The sequence below is a fragment of the Enhydra lutris genome, unplaced genomic scaffold (genome assembly GCF_002288905.1).
Source record: "Enhydra lutris kenyoni isolate GAN:26980312 unplaced genomic scaffold, ASM228890v2 scaffoldscaffold42, whole genome shotgun sequence".
Taxonomy (NCBI): domain Eukaryota; kingdom Metazoa; phylum Chordata; class Mammalia; order Carnivora; family Mustelidae; genus Enhydra; species Enhydra lutris.
Window position 1 is genome coordinate 13,229,549 of NW_019154126.1, and position 17,682 is coordinate 13,247,230.

Consider the following 17,682-nt stretch of genomic DNA (forward strand, 5'->3'; position numbering starts at 1 on the left):
ACCATCAAAGACTTCCTATGGTATCCTAAAAATCCACCTCTGAGCCAGACATCAAATGCACAGTTTTTGTGTGTGTTCATATACATGAACACATGTACAGATGGAACAGTCATTATACCATTAAGAGCATTCTAAGCTCCTAACAGTCTTGAGGGCTGAACAGTACATTTAAATTTATTAGAATTTGTTAATAAACATTTATATGATTAAGAAAATACATATGTCAGAGGGTCTTTAGCTCAAGAAATCCTGTAGCTGCCTGGGAGTTCAGGAGAACACGTCCTTCTGAAAGAAATGGAGAATATATATATCCAAAGAAGAGAGCCTAAGATACCTCTTAACTCCAACCCCCGAGTTCTGCCAAGCCCCTTCAATTTAGAATTTCAGAATTGTGTTTTCTAGAGAGGGAGTTTTGCTGATAGGAACCATTCTTTGTTAATTAAGCCATTGTGAATTTTAGAATAAAATTCAAATGGATCTGGGGCCTGTGGGTTATTCAGATTTTTAAAAATCTGAGCTGTTGCTAATGGAAATCCTGAATGCAGAATTTGTATTTCTTAGTTAATTAAAAAAAAAAAAGAAAGAAAGAAAAGAAAATGCACCATATTTGTTACTTCTGTGAGTGGAGAATCTCACAACCTGAGTTCCACACCTGCTGTTTTCCTGAGCGTCCATTGTGACTCCCTGATCTCAGTGACCTGTGTATTGGGCAAAGAGGAAAATTTCCCAGTGGTGATCCACTCTAGAAAACGCCCTCTGTATTTCATCTCTCCGCTTCTGTCCCCATCCCTCCAACTCCCACTTAGCAAATTGTATCATTAGAAAAATGATTATGGTATATAGAGCCCTCCCTGAAATTTGAGCTAGGGAGAGCTGCCATTGGTCAGTCAAGCTTCAGACCGGGCTCTGGTGACATCAGACCTGTGGACTGGATCTTCCCGGGTCACCCTCCACAGTGAGCCTTTTTGGAGACATGGTGACAAGCAGACTCAGCCAACTGAGAAGGAAGGGGGTTTAGATTATGTTCTTGTAGTTTGTCTCTGATGATACTTACTCAGCTCCTAGGGAGAGGTTCAGTCTAAAAACTGTCTTCAGAGCCTCAGGCTCATTGTTTTCCTTGTTAAAGGTCTGTTAACCTGCCTGAAAGAAATGTCCACACGGGAGTGATAAGGAGAGAGAAAGCTGCCTCTGGTCATAGGCATTCCTGTCTCAGTCCCTGTTCCCCCAGGGCAGGAGTGTTCCTAACACAGGCTCCGGGTCAGGGCAGGTGTCCTGGAAAACCTAGGTCTCTAAAGAAGAGACTTTCCTGTACACTCACAGATCTTGTAATGGGATGGAACTCTTTTCACCTTTTAGCCCCTGTACCCCCAAATATCTTTTCACCCGCTCTACTAGCGTTTGCCTGTTAAAATATGGTTAGTTCATTCCCATGTTTTTTTTTTTTTCCTTTTTCTTCTGTTCTCACTGGCAAGTTGTCAATTTCTGTTCACTGAACTAAATATGAATAGATCACCAAGAACCCTAGCTAGTATGTCCAAAAATTTAGACACCTGCCAGATTGTAAGGAGCTAAGCCGTGTGCGCATGCCCTCGCATGTTCGCACGCCTGCACGGACCCACAAGGCAATCCTTAGCACTTTTTCCAAACAAGCAACTTGAAGCATATAAACTGTTCATTTTAATAGGATGCCTAGTTAATAAGCATTCTTCTTCAGCTGAATACTGTTTTATAATTAGAAGCTGTTGTATAATTAGAGCTGGGCACCCACAGGGTGAAACTGATTCTCCTGGGCTGGATTTGACTTCACTGTGACAGCAGGAAGCACTTTCAAGTCTGTTGACTCTTAGGAGTTACAGGGAGTTAAAGCCCATCATTACAGACTTAGGGATAGAGACCAAGAGCAGCTCCCGACCTCTGTGATGACTTAGGGTTGAGTTCTTGTTTCCTGGTAACGTAATTCTCTGCTAGCCAATTGCCACATTGTTAGAAAGTTCTGTTATACCCAAGGTCAGCCTCTCACTGTTCTCTTGTCCCCAGTGACCCTGTGGCCCTCTCCCAGGGGAATGACCTCTGCCTTATGGGCAGCTGGCTCACCCCAAGCCCTCACAAGAACAGATACTCAATGTTAAAGAATTTTAAATTCTTAGAAACAAAAATAATCCTGGAGATTATTTAAAAATTTTTTTACATGTGAAAAAACTAAAGATTAAAGAATTGATTTAAGACCATAAGGCTGCTTTGACAACATTGAGGCCATCATCCATCACCCATTCATTCATTCAGTCAAGTTCCCTTGCATCTGCCCATTCTTCCCATTGTGCTCTGCTCCTTTTACTTACGTCAGTTCTATTATCCAACACACTGAAGAAGAGGGTTTGCTGGTTTTGCCCTTTGAAGATTAGAGATCTTTAGGAAAGAAGACTAGAGGTATTAGAGAAACAGCATGTGTGGATTTACATAAGGTCCTTAACAACTTGGCCCTTATAAGCAAAGTGAAAACTTGTAATTTAGGAGAGTTCAAATACAGTAGGCATCCATATATCTATGCATACGTCATAGGTATTGATTTATAGATTAGTTTCAGCTCTGAGATAGTTTAGTTAATCACTGAAGAAAATTATATTGGGTCTTCGGTCTGCGAGGCACTGTGCTTGTAGCTGGGTGTATAAAAAAAAGTGTAGGAAATAACTATAACATGATAGGGTAAATAAGTTTCTAGAGATCAAGGTTGGGTGCCAGGGGAGTACCAAGATGGAGTATTAACTTTTCCTCCATGAGAAATGGTCACAGTGGAACCAAGTCCTTAAGGATGTGGTGGTGAGTTTGCTAGCCATGGAAGGGAGGCTCCTCCCAGCACGAAGGCACCAATGCCCAGTGAAGACCTAGGAGGAGGTGGGATGAGGCTGAGTGCCGGGATGGTGGGGGGAAGCAGTTGTAGAGCGCCTCAGATGACATATCAAGGCATTTAGCCTTTGCCTTGTGGACAACGGGAAGTTCCTGAATTTTATTTTTATTTTTTTTTAAAGATTTTATTTATTTATTTGAGAGAGAGTGAGAGAGAACATGAGAGGCGAGAAGGTCAGAGGGAGACAAAGATCACTAGTAGGCAGAAGGAGAGGAGGAAGCAGGCTCCCTGCTGAGCAGAGAGCCCGATGTGGGGCTCAATCCCAGGACCCTGAGATCATGACCTGAGCCGAAGGCAGAGGCTTAACCCACTGAGCCACCCAGGTGCCCCGAGAAGGTCAGAGGGAGAAGCAGACTCCCCATGGAGCTGGGAGCCCTATGTGGGACTCGATCCCGGAACTCTGGGATCATGACCTGAGCTGAAGACAGTTGCTTAACCAACTGAGCCACCCAGGTGCCCTCTGAAGCATTTTAAAGCAAGGATGATTGATTCTGTGTTTTAGAAAGATTGCTCTGGAGGAGTATGGAAGATTGATCTGAGGGTGAGTTGATTCCAATCAGGAAGACCACAGGCATGTTGGCAGCAGTTACCCAGCATGAGATAATGAAATCTGTGCTTCCAAGTTGGCCTTCATCATTAACTTGGTCCTGTTTGGCATTTCATTAGAGAAGATATTAGTGATAGGTTGATTAGTTTGGTGATGGTGAGGTAGAGAGTGGGAGGAGGGATGGAGCAGGAAGAGAGATGAGAGAGAAGAGAGCACATGTACCTGCACTAGGGTTAGAAACTAACAAGATGAAATTTAATAAAGTCTTCTACCTAGATGGGGGAGAAAATCTGTGTACAAGTTCAGGATTGGGGAAACCTGATTTAACAGCAGTTCATGGGAAACAGACCGAGCAGTTTTAGTTGATAGCAAATTCTTTATGTGACTGCCAAAATGACTGGTCCAATCTTGGGGTACAGGACTGAAAGTGAACTGTTTATAGCCAGATAGTACTGGTCTAGCCCTGTTCTGTGATGCTCAGATAACATCTGGGTATTTCCTTCTAAATGAGCTGTTGACCAATGAGAACCTATCCAGAGGGTCTACTTTCCTGTCCGCCTTGCTTTCTTGACCTTTCCAAGTTTTTATAACCACCCCCCCACCGTCTTAAGAGAAACTAGAATCATTTTTGGTCTCTTGCACGTTCTCTGGTGCTTAGTCTGTCACACCAATCTATTGTTCTCATTATCAGATGGTTGTTTCCCCTGCGCAGTTATAAGGCTAAAGTTTGGCTTGGGATAGGGAGCCCTAAGGTTACCAACCTGGCCTCTCATTGATGAGGATTCTGCTCGAAGGGGAGAGGAGAAAGAGATCATGAGTTGATGAGGTGTGTCACACATGCCGTTTCACCTGTACCTCCTGTCTTGGGAAGAGGGACATTCAGATGCCTTCCTACCTGCACATGGGGCTGACCTCCCCAGATGTAGGGATGCTGGTCAAGGTGGCCGAACACGGCAATGTGGATTTGGTGTTATGCCAATGTGTGAGACTGGGAAGGATGATCCCAATGATAGCATTACTTCAGTACAGGCCTTCTGCGAAGGGTACTTGCCCTGGGTCATTTTCGTGTTTCCTTCCCCGCTCCCACCAGCATCTAGTGCATACTGAGTAGCTCAGTCAGTCATTTTTGGGTGAATGTTCTGTTGTTTTCTGGATTTTCTTGGAAGTGTTACCAAACTGTAACAGTGCTACTTGAAAGAGCTGGTCTGCAAACAGTTTATCAGCCCATTGCCTGTGAGGGTTGCAGCTGAATGTGAATCATGGGTCCTCTCCTTCATCAAGAACATCATGCTATGAGCAAAATGGCAGCTGAACTCAACAGTGGGCTTAGGGACATTGTTCATCTCCACTCCGGTGTGGGTCTTTGATCTCATCATAGGCCAGGGACACCGGTCAGCAGAACACACTCTGAGTGGCACGTACGTGTGGAGAGGCTCTTTCCACTCTGTCTGAAGTTAGAGTGCTTGGATATGAGCCTGAGTCTGTGTGCTCATAAATATTATGAAACTGTGAATGAGCATCCTGGTTGTGGGGGGGCTGCTTTTGGGATCTTGTGAACTCGGTCTCCAGTCCTGAATGTCTGAGTCTAGGTTAGTCTCACGACTAATGGAGCCAAGTCCCCGGATCACTTTGTTCTAGCTGGGCTGGTTAACATCCAAGCCGGAGATGTGGAGATCCAAATCCAGCTGGGAGCTAGAAGCTGGAGCCACTTTGGGAGGGCCCTTAATGGCACCTTCCTGAGACTCCAATACTTTTCTAGGCAGTTCTAGACACACACTTTCTGTCTTTGTGCTTTCTCATCTGAGGCTTAGCTTTTAGCCATTCAGTACTGAGATTAGTTCAGAGGGAACCTGGAAGAAATTGGTTATTTCACACGTTTATCCTGCTTCCACTCCAAGAAGACTGTATTTCTAGACTTTCATTACTCAAGAAGTCCTCATTATTTGTGTTCCTCTCTCCCTTTTTTTTCTTTCTTTCTTTCCTTCCTTCCTTCCCCTCTCTCTCTCTCTGTCTCTCTCTTTCTGCCTGCCTGCCTTCCTTGGGTGGGGAGAGGGAGAAGGAGAGAGAATCCCAAGCAGCCTCCATGCCCAGAGTGTGAGCCCAACACGGGGCTGGATCTCCCGACCCTGAGATCGTGACTTGAGCTGAAATCTAAAGTCAGACACTTCACTGACTGAGCTACCCAGGCGCCCCAAGAAATCCTCACTTTAATCCAGCAGTGGTATATTTGTTAACTGAGGCATAATTCACATCAAAATGCACGTATTTTAAGAATGCAGGTTAGGGAGTTTTGCGAAACATGTAACCATTGCTCTAGCTGAGAGAGAAAAGGTTTACATCCCTGCAGGGCCTCTGTCCACCATCAATCGTTGACTCTCTTTGCAACGACCTAATTTACCTGCCATAGCCCGATGGTATCATGCACTCAACTTGTTTTGTTGTACCAAACCAACCCTTCCCACTTGGTTCGGTTTTTTTTTAAGATTTTATTTTTATTTGACAGAGATCACAAGTAGGCAGAGAGGCAGGCAGAGAGAGGAAGGAAAACAGGCTCCCTGCTGAGCAGAAAGCCCGATGCGGGGCTCGATCCCAGGACCCCACGATCATGACCTGCGCTAAAGGCAGAGGCTTAACTCACTGAGCCACCCAGGTGCCCCTGGTTCTTTTTTTTAAACTAAGTTTTAATTATTAAAAATAGTTATGCATAACAGTAAGACACGCTGCAATAAATAGCAGCATCAATTTAATATTTAAAGAAAGAAAATGAACCCAAGGCATTATTTGCCATTATTCAGATGTGATCTCTTTTTTAAGAGCTCTATTTTTAAAAGCTTACCAGCTATTATACTGTTTCTCCAAAAACCAATGGCTCCGAGGCCCCAGAAATACATTTTGTACTCTTACAAAATGATAGACGTTTTAATCGGAGTTTGGACATCCCTTGGCCACCTGTCAGTCTCAGAGTCAGAGTGTATGGAGAACTTGGTCCACAAAGTTCCATTATATCCCATTGTTTTGGAGTGCCTGTGAATTGGTGAGATTGTTTTTAGACCTTGACCCACCATTTGAGGACTCACGCACTTAATGCAAAAGGTAGAATTTGGTTTCTCACCGATGTCAACACTTAAGAGTGACCACTCTGGGTTGTTTTCTGCTCTCTCCTCAGGTTTTTCAGTGTCTTTGGGCTTTGGGGGGAGAATTTGAAGGAGAGAAAGAAAAAGATTCAAATGGATTTTGTGGCATTGACTGTGTTTGACCCACATTTTCGTTTGTTATTTATGTATTTATATGAGTTTTTGCTTTTAAAGAGTGAAAAGAGATACTTGAGTTTAAAAATTCCATTAACTGCACTAAGCATCGATGTCCAAGTAAATCCCTTAGTGTGACTGTTGTCTAGATCAATTATGAAGGTACACTGAATTACAATTTTTTTAAAGATTTTATTTTTTTATTTAACAGAGAGAGAGATCACAAGTAGGCAGAGAGGCAGGCAGAGAGAGAAGGGGAAGTAGGCTCCCTGCTGAGCAGAAAGCCTGATGTGGGGCTCGATCCCAGGACCCTGAGATCATGACCTGAGCCAAAGGCAGAGGCTTAACCCACTGAGCCACCCATGTGCTCCCTGAATTACAATTTTTAGAAGTCTTAAATTTTTAGGATATTTATATTGAAGTATAACTTATGCAGAGTACAATTCACCCTCGCTAGTGAAATTCTGTGCATTCTGTCAAATACATCAAGTCATGTAGCTATCACTACAGTCAAGATACTTACCTGTTCCATCAGCCCAAAGATTCCTTTGTGTGCCTTTGCGGTTAACCCTTGCTGCTGCCACCAGGTCCCGCCAACCAATCATCTGTCTTCTGCACTACAGGTTTAGATTTTTGAATATATAAAAATTCCTTGAGTGTTTTGTTCTTGTCAATTTCAAACAAGCCCTATAAGAATTTGATGAAGTTAGTTTTTTAAATCATAGGAGAAATATTCATAGTGTCGACCATTTATAATACCATCTTAGAAAACAAATCCCTCTTGGTTGAGATTTAAACGTATAAGATACTTCACACAGAGCTGATTTTATTTTAAATATTTATTTATTTATTTATTTGACAGAGAGAGAGAGAGAGATCACAAGTAAGCAGAGAGGCATGCAGGGGGTGGGGGAGGAAGCAGACTCCCTCCTGAGCAGAGAGCCTGATGCAGGGCTCGATCCTAGGACCCTGAGATCATGACCTGAGCCGAAGGAAGACAGAGGCTTAACCCACTGAGCCACCCAGGTGCCCCCAGAGCTAATTTTAAATCTCAGATTTCCTAGTGGATACTCAGCGTGCAAGGAAGTCAGGTGTGCATGCTAAAATTATTTTCTCTGATATGGGCATTGCACCTGGAGCATAGGAGACACATGAACGTGTATCAGTGAGTGTTGAGTTATGTTTAGCTCTAGTGATGTTGAGCCTGAAAAGGGACCGTGAAAGTGGCATTTAGGTTTAGTGAAAGAGGTGTCATGTCACATTGTCTTTTTCTATGTGTGCCAGAGGAGCAGGGGCAGCCCAGAGGCCCAGTCAGGCTAGAATGTTCCCTTGGGCCTCAGAATATTTTCTGATCCCTCCCACTAACACCCAGTATCACCTGCTCCTAGTTTCTCCCTTCCATGAATTTTCTTGTTTCCAGATGGTTGATTCTTAAACTTATCTTCTGCTATAGATTGCTTTGGTGGGGGAAGGAGGAAAGGTCTCGTGCGTCTTGCCAGGTCTGGGCCCCTGCACCCTCTCCCACCCCCTCCTCAGCCGTGAGTGCCCTCCAAGCTAAATTGCTCTTTGCTTCCAGACTCCTTTGATTTCACATTGTGCATTTGGAGAAAAAACAGGGAGAAGATCGTTGGGTTTTGTAGGATTTACAGGAAATTTCCAGGCTCTCTGCTGAAGGTGGAACAGGCACAGCCAAGAGACCTCCATCCAGTAGGGGTTGTGGGTGTGGCCAAGACACCCTTGGTGCCTTCCTTGCTTAGTCCCAGAGCATGCGAATACTGGTGCCCCAACACCATTATTTCTCACTCAAGCCAGGGAGGGGTTGCTCATTCATTATCCATTCATTTTCCAGAATTGAAAGCCTGTAGAGCACTTGCTGGAGGAGAAGGTGTAGACTTGGGCAGGGTCTCACAATACTTGGGTTCAAGCCCCAGCCTTTCTTCACCAGCTTGTGATCTGAGCCAGTTAATATACATTTTTTATCTTTTTATTTTTATTTTTATTTTTATTTATTTATTTATTTATTTTAAAGATTTTGTTTATTTGACAAGAGATCACAAGTAGGCAGAGAGGCAGGCAGAGAGAGAGGGGGAAGCAGGCTCCCCGCCTAGCAGAGAGCCCGATGCAGGGTTCGATCCCAGGACTCTGAGATCGTGACCCGAGCTGAAGGCAGAGGCTTTAACCCACTGAGCCACCCACGTACCCCAATATACATTAAAAAAATAAAAAAAGATTTTATTTATTTATTTGACAGAGAGAGACCGTGAGAGAGGGAACACCGGCAGGGGGAATGGAAGAGGGAGAAGCAGGATATCCAAATGGAAGCTTCCAGTGGCCAGTAGAGTCCAAGGCTGGAGTTGAAGGGAAGGTCAGCATGGAAGTGAAAGCCAGATGGGAACATCAAGGCACTGAATGTCGATGGAGGAGGAGAGAAGCCCATCTTGGGCACCCCAAGCTCTAGAGATGCAGATGGTGGCGGGGGAGGAGGAGACCAAGAAGGCTGCTGAGTCGGGTGAAGGGAGGGATCACCTGTAGCAGATGCCGCTTGTTGGAGAGAAAGAGGATGGAGGAGCAAGCACATGCTGCTGGTCAGTGGGTGGGCGTGCCCAGAACAGCCCATGGGCAGAAAGTGTCCAGATTAGGTGTCTCCCCACCCCCTCTCTCCCTCTTTTCTGGTTCTGATGGCCAAAAGTATCACCCAGGTAAGCGCCTCAGCCAATGTCAAGGATCTTAGTGCCTAATTTTGCAAAATACTGTTCTATATCACTCCTGATGCAAATTGACTCAAGACAGACTCGTCCTCCTGGTTGAGGCTGGAAGCACGTTCCTGAAAATCACACAACTTTTGAATTCAGATTCTGTATGTCTCATCTCTTTACAATATAGAAGCAGTAACTCAGAGACATACAGTAGGATGTTGGTTTTTTGGCTAATTCCATACCTGTGGTGTAGTGAATAAATGGAACCCAGCCAGCCTCCCATGTCTGTATGATTGGCGCTTTTCAGATGCTGACCCAACATATTCTTAAACAAGCCCCTGATCATTTTTTATTTTTATTTTATTTATTTATCTGTTTATCGATTTATTTATTTTGTGGTGCTGACCAAGTTCTAGTCTTATCAATGAAAGCCCTGTTCAGAAATTTGTATAGCACTTCACAGTTTACAAAGCATTATGTTACACACAACGCATTTGAGTCTTAAAATAGTTTTGTGAGGTGGGCATATTCGTTATATTAACTGGGTGGTTTTCAGTAGCAAATATCAGCTGCTTCCTCTCCTTCCACTGTATCCCGTGCTTGAGGAATCCCCTCCTTTCTTAGCTGCTGATGGTAGACTAACTAATCCTATGCTGAAATGAGTGTTGAGGAATTAGACCTTTTATAGTTGGAAATAAAACGGCTTTCCGTACATCTGAATTTTTTGTTCACCAGACTGAATTGCTGTGATGCTGGGGTAGGGAGGTGGGCGGACAGGTTCCCGTGTAGAAAGGCAGGGGGATAACCAAGGCTAGAATGTGACAGGTTTCAGTGGTCACAGCAAAAGGTAGGGCAGTGGTTACAGATTGGCTCTTACCTATCAGCTTCAGCTAAAACTTGAACTAAAATGATTTTTAGAAAAATCAGATAATTGTAATTATCGTTCTATTTTTTTTGGATACTGCTTTGAGCTAAAATGGGTTTCTAGCCTTGTATTGAAAAACTCTTACAAATAAGGTGGTATGGTTCTGAGCTGGTAAACATTCTCTTTCTGCATCGTAAAATGATACACATCAGTGGTTTGTTCCTCCTGAGTCCTGCTTTACATGGTTGCCACAGGGTTTTTCTGGCCTGTTCTAAAATATCTTCAGCCTAACATAATTCCTTCCTCACATCCAACTTTGCGTAATATCCGATCGTGTGTGGAGGGATGAATGTATAAATCCTATGTTATCTGGCCTGCCATAGTGTAAGTTTTTTAATGGCTGGGGTGATGCCCAGGTCCCCTTTGTTACTTCTCAGAGTCTAGTTCAGGGTTTAATACATAGTAGGAACTCAACATTTATCTAATTGCCCTGAATTGGTATTGGTTATGTCATTGTTACGTTGGTTGCGTTATTCAGTGACAAATGGAAAAGGAAAATATATAAGAGCAATTAAAGATATGATCTCATTGAATTTCTTTTTATTGATTTCCTTTATTTGGTATGTGTTGTTTTGCATGGACACTATCTTTGTATTTGGCTATTTACCAATGTCCCTTGACAAAACTTAATAGAGGATGAGTTGACATTTAATCCAACTTCTTACAAGAAAATTGTCTGGTATTTGTGGGGAGAGTGTGAGTATAACAGACTCCTAATACTTTCAGGTTACTTGGAAAACACTGTATATGGTGGCTTTGGATAGATTTATTTCTCTTAAGTTTAGTAACGGGCCACATGTCCTTGGGAGTTTCGTGATGTGAATGTAAGCCCTGTGACAAAATGCGCTTATACATTTTCCGAAAGCCAGGATTAGTCTTGACTTAACAGAAATCAGCCTTCGGGTTTCAGATTATAATTGTCTGTACCTGTGTTGACGTTCAAGTAGAAATTATCTGAAGTTTTGTCTTTTGTACACAATAGTACCGGGAAACCCAAACATGAGTGGTTTCTCCAGAAAGATTCCGAAGGGGACACACCTTCTCTTATCAACTGGCCTTCCAGGTATATGCCCAGCTGAACCTCTTGGCTTCCTCGTAGTGAGTGCTTCTTCCCTGCTGACTTGCCTTGCTGTTCCACACATTACCCAACGCTAACTCTCTTCTTGCCCTCTGTTCATGGCAGTGCGTTTGACAATGATGTGTTCACAGGGGCTGCTGGAAGTTTCTTTCTGAACGTTTGCTTTTCTCCTCCCATTGCCCTAATCCCTGCTAATCGTATTTCCCCCTCCTCGTTTTTTCCTCTTTTTGAAGATCTTCTTGATGACACGTCTTGCTTTTCTCCTTTCTCACCAACCTGCATACCGCCAAGTGGGGGCAGTAGTGAGATTCCTCCTGGTTTCTATCCTCTTGAGTCTCACTAACTAACCAGGGAGTGTCCCATCTGGACAAGCGCTTCTAGCCTCCTCCTTTTCATGTCTCCTTGTCTCTAAACCAATAGTTAATTTTTATCAGCTGCCCTTAGGGCATGTGCTTTTAAAGGCAGACAAAACCCCCCCCATCATTTCATTTTTAAGGTTGGGGGCAGGGAGAGGCGGAAGGAGGGAGAATGAATAAGTTTCTGGCAGGACAAAGCACCCATATACTGAGTTTCTAACAGTCACTTTGTTCTCAGCGGAGACAACATTCAGATTGTCTCTGATTAGAAGGACACATTCCACAGGAGAACTTGAACCACATTTCAGTCTTCTTTTGATTAACAAAGATTATAAATATGAAAACCTCCAACACTGGCTAGTCTCTGGGAAAAAAAATAACTTAGAATGCCTTTTTTCCCCCCTCCTTGGGGGAAATTGCCTTTTGTGTGTGTAACTGCCTTTTGTGTGTGTTTAATTTTTTGTTAACGAAATATATATAGATATCCTGCATCTGTTGTTGAAATACACGTAGGAGTCGATATCAAATTTAGCAGGGTGCATTTGTCATTTAAGGAAATATTCTCTTCCAAAAGTATAAATAAGTATTTTTGCTGACTGATCTTCAGTACATGAGTGTTTATAGTCCCCCAAGAAATCACTTTTCCCACTCCAAAAATGTGTTTTACTTTCTAAGGATTATTGCCAATTAATAATCCATTCTTGAACAGCTTCAGTGGTTTCTCCTTTCTCACTATGTGGCATTTCAGAAAGCAGAGATAAGTACTAGCTAACACTATTAAATGGTTACTCTTCGCTAAGAGTACTTAGTACTAAGCCATCCAAGTGCTTTGCCAACATCACATTACATTTTGTCACTAGGATTTCCATTTAAAAGCAAAGAACTGAGCCAGGTAAGTTGCCTCAGACCACACAGCTAGAACTGGCTGAGCCAGTTTTGAACCGAGGTCTCCTAGGTGCCCCAGCCAGAGCTCTTGACTACTTGGCTTCTGCAGCAGTAGAGTAAGATTTTGTAGCTTTTCAACTGGATTTCACTTTAGCTCTCAGCTATTTAAATAGCTCCAGAAATGACAGTGATCTCTTTTCACTTTAGTTTTTAGCTAAGGGCCTACTAGCAATTCCGAAGGGGAGAAAACGTTCAGTCTGTTCTCTCAACAAATATCTTTTCTCTAACAGTCTTCTTGGTGCTACAATGCTTAGTCGTAATGATATCCAAACTGGTCACATGTCTTAGGAATGAATGGATACAGTCTGCATTGCATGAAAACGCTTGGGAATGTTTAGCTGAGTGCTTGAAAGGGGTGATTGTGTGTTGTGTCTTGAGCTCCATTTAAAAAATTTTTAAAAATCACAAATGTTCTTATATTTCCAGGAGACAGTGAAATTATTACACTTGGTCCATAGGTGTGTGTATACTTGGAAACTACCCCCGCCCAGAGTCCACAGAGTCCACACACTGGGCCTGTATGTGTAGTGTTCACAGATTCCCACCAACAGCCTCAATGTGCCCTCATGCATACTGGTGGTGTATATTAATGGATTTTTCTGTGGCTTCTGGTCATTCGTTTAGTCAGAAGGCAGCCATTCTCCCCCAGGATGGCATCTGAGCCGTCTCAGCTTTACAGAGGGCAGAGTGAGTTTGTTGCCACACTGGCGTACTCACATCTGGAAGCTCGAAATCCTTCACCCGGCCGGCAGTGAGTTTCTGACGTGAACCACCAGAAATGCATTGTCACTGGGGGTTCTGCCTTTGGGTGGATTTCCACTCACGGGTAGTCTGGGATCCACGCATGCTTTCTCCCCATGAAGCGGTTACTGCATTTTGCAACTTAAATCCTTTTTCTTTCTTAAAGAGTTAAGGTTAGAGAAAAAATGGTGAAAGAGGAGAGTGCTCGCAGCAGCCCTGAGGTGGCCTCCGAGCCCTTCACTCAGAGGAGACATCAGCCAGTGCCCATCCATTGCTCGTCCTTTCAGTCAGAAAATTCGGCCTTTGATAGGGTCTTGAGCAAGGCAGCCAGCTCTGCGGGACAGCCGATCCGAGGCTACGTCCAGCCGGCGGACCCCATTCACACGGCCACGCTGGTGACCTCAGAGATCCCAGAAAACGTGTCTGAATGCAGCTGGGGGGGGTCCGCCACCCAGAATGTCAGAAAGCCTTCCACCTTAAAGGTTCTAGAAAGCGAGAGAAGGGATACCCCAGTTCTCCATATTTGTGAATCGAAAGCGGAGGAAGATATGCTCTTCACCGAAGCTCTCGAGAAAAGCAGGAAATCACTTTTGGCGTTGGAGGACCATGGGCTTACGCGAAGCCACGAAGACCCCTCTGGAAACGATGACGTCGGCAAGCCTGCTGGGAGCCCAGTGCCCTCAGAACATCAGAAGGAACCAGAGAGCCTGTCACACCCGCCTCCCGCTCAGCAACCGCCCACTGAGAGGATAAGCAGACACGAGATGGTCTTGTACGTTCAGAGCCAGCCCGTGTCACAAGATGCCAGGGCGACAGGCCACAGACAGGAAGCCTTGGTGAAGAAACGCAGGGTCCTCACCCGCTCCCTGTCTGACTACACGGGCCCCCCTCAGCTGCAGGCCCTGAAGGGTAAGGACCCCGCGTTCAGGCAAGAACCGGAGCCGCAGAGTTCCAAAGCTGAAGGGCCCCCCCCGGAAGTCGGCGTGCTGGACACGAAGGTCTCTGTTGCCCAGCTCCGAAATGCGTTTCTGGAGTCTGTCCATGCCAGCAAGAAACCTGAACTGTAGGTGATGTTTCACACGCCCTCCCAATGTGTCATTTGCACGCCCTTGGCAGAATTATTCACTTTGCCACTTGCGGTGTGTCCCGCATTGGGTCCTATTAGCTTAGCTCACCAGGGTGCAGGGCAGACCGTACAGGAAATGGCTTGAAAACTACCATTCTGCTTCTGCCTACTAATAGGGAGCTACAGTACTGGGTCTCTGGACTGCTCCCCCTCCTTCAAGTGCATGGTCGGGGCATGTGGTGGGATTTGGCGGTGTCTGAGCCTTGCCTCACTGAGATGCATAAACCTTTGCTTTATTCTCTCTCTCTGTCTCTCGTTTCTCTGTGCACTCCCTCCCAATGATTCTAAAAGCCAACCCCGGGTGGAGAGGTCAACCGAAGGCGTTGGCTTGCCTACCGGTGTGGAACGGGAAAGAGGGTCCCGGAAACCAAGACGCTATTTTTCTCCGGGTGAAAGTAGAAAAACTTCCGAGAGATTTAGAACTCAACCTATAACCTCAGCCGAACGAAAGGAATCAGATAGGTAGGCACGCGTGATGTGTAGTTCTGTAGTCCAGGAACGTAAAAGCCATCGAATGGGATCTGCCCGCAGGGACAGTCCTGGCGATGTTTAAAATGGGTTGTGGTGATTCCATCGTTCCTCCATCTAATCTATAAGGGATATTTATGTGGCTTGTATATATGTATTTTTAAAGAATGCTGCCCGTGGCAACAGTATCGTAGTACAGTTTTACATTGTGTTCAGACGGTAAGAAGTGAGACACGTTATTTTTCTCTGTTTACTGTTTTTCATTTCTTATACCCTCGTTAAATTAGAAACCACAGTGAGTATTCCCCAGATTTTCCCGTGCAAAGAACTAGGGATTTTACACTCACTTTCTAAATGTCTGTCTACTTGTCGTATCTGAGTTTTACACGGTCCTATGCTTATACGTAGAGGGGATGAGGTTTGCGTACAAACTGACCAGTCGTGTTTAATGAGTCACACTCGGTTCTGATTTACCTCCACGAGGTGTGCACCTGGCTGGGTTGTGTGCACACACACTGCACTGTGTCCATTAACACCTGTATCTGTGTATTCACAACGAGGATTGCTAGCAGGATGATATTCCTTAAGAGAGTTCGATTGAATTTTTACTTTTGCTTTAACTTTTCATCTGATGTTTTATTTGGATCTTCTATTCCCACCAGCTAATTTTTTGTTATTATTATTTGCCTAATGTCTTTCCTAGGTCTGCTTCGCATTCAGAAATGCTGGCCGCGGAGGGCAAGTATCTGTTTTCCTTTTGTCGCTTCTCTGTCATCTCACCCAGATTAGGTTTCTGTAAGAGTCTGCTTTTTTGAGAGGATGAAATTTTGGAGTCTACTGATTTCTTTGCTGCAGGTTTTCTCTCTGTGACTCTAATAAAACCTAGTTGAGATTCTCGGGTGAGCTTTTCCTTATTTTTAAGAGAGTTAGAACTGTGGAATGAATAATACTGAAATTAACTGATTTGCTAAAGCAGCAGCTTTTTGTTGTTAATTTCTTGTCACTATGTAACAATAAAGAATTCCTTTCATAAAATCTATTCTTACACCTTAATTGTTCAAATATTGTCATAGAGATTTCCTGTCCAGACCGAGTTTTGTCTGGTTAATTGCAAAGGAAATTAGCACCTTTTCACTGAGCAGAAGAATGGGATCCCTCCAGGGGGAAAATATTGCCAATTATAATCTTTGGTACATCCATTCAGGATTTCCAGGGTCAGGCTTGGGAAACTTTTCAGAGACTTCACCCACATTTTTCTAATAATGTTCAGTTTTTATTTTGTGGCCTCTTACAGATGAAGAGAAGGTAGACGAACGAGCCAAGCTGAGTGTCGCTGCCAAGAGGCTGCTTTTCAGGGTAAGGTGTACTGAGGTGCCTGAAGTGAAACTGTCCCCTGCTCCCTTCATGGGGCCCTCCGGCCCGCCTGGCCTGGCCCACGTGCCTCTCAGCCCCTGGCTGGTGAGACCTCCCTACCCACGTCCCCACCCCCACCCCCACCTTCTGACACTACACAGGTGCACTCTCCTGAGAATGACATCTGCCTCACAGGGGGTCCCTCCTGGGGGGCCCTGTCAGGGAACAGAGCAGAGACCCTGCAGCCCCAGTGCCCTTTCCACAAACATATAAGGATTCCACATCGTTTCTGATCTCAGGAAATGGAAAAATCATTTGATGAGAAAAACGTTCCTAAGCGACGCTCCAGAAACGCGGCTGTGGAGCAAAGGCTGCGGCGGCTCCAGGACCGATCCCACACCCAGCCCGTTACCACCGAGGAGGTGGCCATTGCAGCCACGTAAGTCCCTCCTCCTGACCTCTGGGCCTTGGCTGAAAAGTTTTCTTGAAAAAAAAAAAAGAGAAAGAAAAAGATTTAAAGACTTTTAAGGAAAACTGAAGCGATCAGGAGATGGTTCGGTTAGACTCCACAGAGATGTTCACAATCTGGGATTTTCCTTCCTGTGGTGTCTCTGAACTTTGTAACAGGGTGTGTTGCCTGTTGTATCTCCTAGAAAAACCTCAAGACGAATTTTAATTTTTTTGGTCTGTGCCTTTCTCTTAATCTTTTTCACAGTGGAAAATTTGAACCATGAGATTAACATAATGAGCCCGAGTGTACTGACCACCGAGTTTCAACAGTCAGCAGCCCGGCCAGTCTTGCTCTCCCAAAACCCCATCCACTTCACCTGTCCTCCTGCCTCATTTTCAGGCAAACCCCAGATATCATTTCAGCAGCTGTCTCAAAAAGATAAGGGGTTGGAGGGTTTTTTGTTTTTGTTTTTGTTTTTTAATTTGTTTTTAAATAGTCATCAAAAAACCGTAAACAATTCCTTGGAAATTTGAGGACTTTCCAGTACTTGAGTAGTCCACTCCAATATGTTCAGAATGAATTTCCCAAACTAATTCATTCAGAGATAATTGCTTCAATCAAGTGAAAACTTTTATTGGGTTTTTAGAAATGGTTTTCATGCTTCCACCCCAGACCCACACGCAGCCTTCCTGGAGAAAGTGTGTTCATCTCATTCAGGGCATGGACACCCCAAGAGGCATCTGTGTTGCAGCCCACACCGGTGGGCCTGCTGTTAGAGCAGCTGCTCACGTCCTTACCCAGCTGTTCCTCAGCTTCCTGGTGTGTCTGTGGAGGGGCACTTCT

At 44.5% G+C, this 17,682-nt stretch overlaps 1 protein-coding gene across 1 annotated transcript in view; it reads left to right on the forward strand.

Annotated features, from left to right (window-relative positions):
* Nucleotides 1–17,682, forward strand: part of LOC111155583 (supervillin) — a 91,818-nt gene that overhangs the window by 15,319 nt on the left and 58,817 nt on the right. The window contains exons 5-8 of the mRNA XM_022515830.1: nt 13,608–14,504; nt 15,739–15,773; nt 16,330–16,391; nt 16,688–16,827. Of these exons, the coding sequence (XP_022371538.1) occupies nt 13,608–14,504; nt 15,739–15,773; nt 16,330–16,391; nt 16,688–16,827 (1,134 nt within the window). The remainder of the gene's footprint in view (nt 1–13,607; nt 14,505–15,738; nt 15,774–16,329; nt 16,392–16,687; nt 16,828–17,682) is intronic.